Raw genomic sequence first — 3,265 nt, 5'->3', positions numbered from 1 at the left:
CTCCGCCTCGCCCCCCGCGCCCGCCCGCATTGGCTGAGCCGGCGCCGGGCGGAGCCGAGCCGAGCCAAGCCGCGCTGCTCTCCCCGCGCTCCCCCCGGCCCCGAGGCGTGCGGGCGCGGGAGGGCTGGGCTCTGGCTCCTCTCGGGCGGGGGTCCCTCCTCCTGAGCTCTCGGGCTGGGTGCTGGTCTCTGCTGGCACCCCGGCAAGGCCTAGAGCAGGGGCAGGCCGGGCTGACCGTGTCACTCGTGGCCCCAGGGCAGGTGCAATGCCGCCGCGGAGGACTGGGCAGGGCTAGGGTTAATAAGAGCGACCTCCCACCTCCCAGGGGCTCAAGGAAGCAGCATTGGGCTAACGATCTCCATGCTTTGGAGACTTGGAAGTCATCGGCATTGCCATCTTCCCTGTTACGAATGGGATGGGGTCTCAGCCATCAGGGAGCGCGCAGATGTCCTCATCACTACGTGCCTGGGTTCAATTAGTCCTGTCCCTGTTGTTCCTTTCTGTAGAGGCTGGAGGTGGGACAGGACACGGACGTGGCGCTCTCCCCCGCAGCAGGAGACGCAGGCCGAGGCCGCTGAAGAAGGGTCCCTGCTGTCTGCCCTGCATGGACTCCACTGGGAGTAGCCACCTGCAGCTCCCTGCTTTGTGCTACGCAGGAGGTGAGGCTCGTGCTCAGGGCATCGACAGACAGCCCCTCGGGCTCCCCTGCCTCCTAAAAGGCAGCCCCTGACAGTTCACACACGAGGGAGCGGCCCGCTCTCCCCAACTCAGCTCCACAGCCCCAGTCTGGGACACACTTCACATCCAGCCCCACAGTTACTTCTTACACATCTACCTCCCCGCTAGCACTGCTGCCCCCGAGGGGTCCCCATGCCACCGCCTCCTAAATGAGGGGTGCTGCACCCCCCATTTCAATCAGTGCTTTCCCCCAGCCCAGCTGTCCCTCCCCTCAAGTTGCCCCCCGTAGCCGGCCCAGCCCCTCTCTGCTGCCCCCAGCTCTGCAACCAGGGGCCCGAGCAGAGAGACTAAAAACTCAGAGTCATCTCTGCAGCCTGGCCAATGAGAAGCGGTTTGGCTTCCTTGCAGCACAGACCAGCTGCTGTGACCCAGCATATCCACATCATGTGATGGCTCACTGTCCTCTCTCAAGGCTTTTATTTTTTTTTTTAGTCCCCCGTGCCTAACCAAAATAACTCGGCTCCTCTTCCCTTCCCATTCAGATCAGGCCCAGCCACGATCCCTCCGAACTGCTCTGAGGTCTGTCACTGATGCAATGCAGCGTCAGCTGGCGTCAGCACTTCAGCATTCGCCTCAAGTCACACCTTTGCAGTCCGGTCACACAGCATCTAGCAGCTCTGCACAGAGCCCAGCTGGCTTCCTTCCCCAGCTCCCCCTACCCACAACGCTCCTCAGCACCAATGCTCAGTCTCCCCATTCAATTCCTCACCTAACTCGTAAGACGGGGATCTCTCTCTCCATAGCAGAAGGAACCTGGAGTTACTTGTCTGGGGGATCCTTTGGGTTTTTAAGCCAGGCATAGGCTGCTCCCCGGCGAGTCTCCGTGTTCCACAGGGACCGTGGAGCTAGCAAGGAAGCTGTCGGCTTCACGGGAAAAAGCTATTTATTCCCCTGCATTGGGCTGGAATGGAAACAGCAAGCAGCTGAGCTGCAGCTTTCAGCTTCCTCCTTCGAGTGGGTCACGGGGAAGGAACACGTAAAGCTTGGTTGCCAGCCGCATGATTTGGCTTATTTGCTCTCTCGTAGCAGGTGCTCAGCTCTGGCATACAGAGCTCCTGGCGGCTTCCGTGGTCAGTCTGATTCCTGAGCGACCCCCTCTGCCTCAAGCCAGACAAAAGCACAATTGTGACTTGCTCACGTTACCCAGGCTCTGTGTTTGCAAAGCTCAAGCAGGCACCTCGCTGCAGCTACTGGATGCCTGCTCCGGCTTCTTTCCTAGTAGGGGTGCTGCAGGGGTGCCCCTGGTTGGAGGCAGGACTGTAGGAAATGGCAGAAAAAGAAAGGCTATGGGGAAGCTCACAGCTTTGCCATTCCCAGCTCCACACCTCAGGAGATGCTACAGGGACTGATGCAGGAGCACTGGTTGCAAGGGAGCGCCCACCTACTCCAGTCCCAGGCTCTTGCAGTCAGATGCATTGCACTGGCTATGGCAGATTCCCAGGTGGAGGCGCAGCAGACAACAGAACAAGAGTGCTGGCAGTAGCAAGCTCATGGCCGCTCCACTTCCCGTTCCTCCAGCAGGAAGTGCTATGGGGAGCTAGGTAGCAAATCTGCTTGTTCTGGCCTCTACAGAGGAACCACTGTGCATCATAGCTAATGCTAGTAGCCCTGTTAAGCAGTAGATGCTGCAGAAGACGGACCGTAGAGGAGCTCACTCCATTAGCGAATAGTCTCCTCTGTTAGGAGGTGCTGCAGAGAAGAGTGGAGGGACAGTGGCCATGCAGGAGGTCTCATCTCATCTGGAGTCCAAAAGGAAGGGCTAGATCCTTTTCCGAAGGCTCCATCTTTCCATAGACATTGACTGTAGCTGCGAAGCACTCTGCTGGCTATTTCAATGCCATGGTTCCTCAATGTCCGTTGCCTAGGGACTGAATGGCTCGGTGTTGCTAAAACAGTTAGAACGGGGTTCACCCTGTCTAGTGCCACATGAACTGGACTGTAAGACCAAGATTGATAGTTAGTCAGGCTGCAGAAATAAGTGGATTATTTCCATTTAGAGCCAAAGATTTCTGACTGACATTTCAATCTTGGAGCCTGGGTAAGACGTTGCCCTTGTCTAATCGTTCTCCAGCAAGGCACTGGCTAGCTGGAGAGGTGAGTATCTGAGCTCCTGCTTTCCTAGCTGTCCCTCCTTTCAGATGGATTGAGACCATCATCCAGTACATTCCCGAGCCCACATCACCTGCAACCCTGGCCCATCTTACAGCCTCTTCACAGCTGCAGCCAGGCAGCTATCTGGCACAAGAGTGGGAGAAAAGCCAAAGCTGCCCTTGCAGCCTCAGCTGTAAGTCAGTCACTGGATCCAGTGCAAAGCAGAAACAGCAGTCTCCCCTCCCCCTCGAGTCTGCCTGTTTTATCACAGCTGTAATTAAAATGCCGTTTACTCCCTGCTCCAATGTCTCTCTCTGGTATAAGCCTCTTGAACTTGTCCCCAAAGACTCCCATCTGTCCTGCTTTATAATCACCCTCGCTCCCAGTCAGATCACGCCAAACCCAAACGCATGCGCTGAGTTTTTTTGTCTGGACA

General features: G+C 57.2%; 1 protein-coding gene across 3 annotated transcripts in view; it reads right to left on the bottom strand.

The window, feature by feature from the left end:
- RHOBTB2 (Rho related BTB domain containing 2) overlaps nt 1-3,265 on the bottom strand; it is a 21,838-nt gene that overhangs the window by 11,796 nt on the left and 6,777 nt on the right. Inside the window, exon 1 of one of the 3 annotated variants that reach the window (XM_025210341.1) lies at nt 1,448-3,140. The exons of the other annotated variants lie outside the window; for them this stretch is intronic. Coding sequence (XP_025066126.1) covers nt 1,448-1,479 — 32 coding nt within the window. The 5' untranslated portion in view covers nt 1,480-3,140. Of the gene's footprint in view, nt 1-1,447; nt 3,141-3,265 lie in introns of those variants that run through there. 3 annotated transcript variants of the gene reach the window in all.

This window comes from Alligator sinensis, unplaced genomic scaffold (genome assembly GCF_000455745.1).
Source record: "Alligator sinensis unplaced genomic scaffold, ASM45574v1 scaffold722_1, whole genome shotgun sequence".
Classification (NCBI taxonomy): Eukaryota; Metazoa; Chordata; order Crocodylia; family Alligatoridae; genus Alligator; species Alligator sinensis.
The sequence above is the reverse complement of the archived record's forward strand: the minus strand, read 5'-3'. Positions and strand labels throughout refer to the sequence as shown.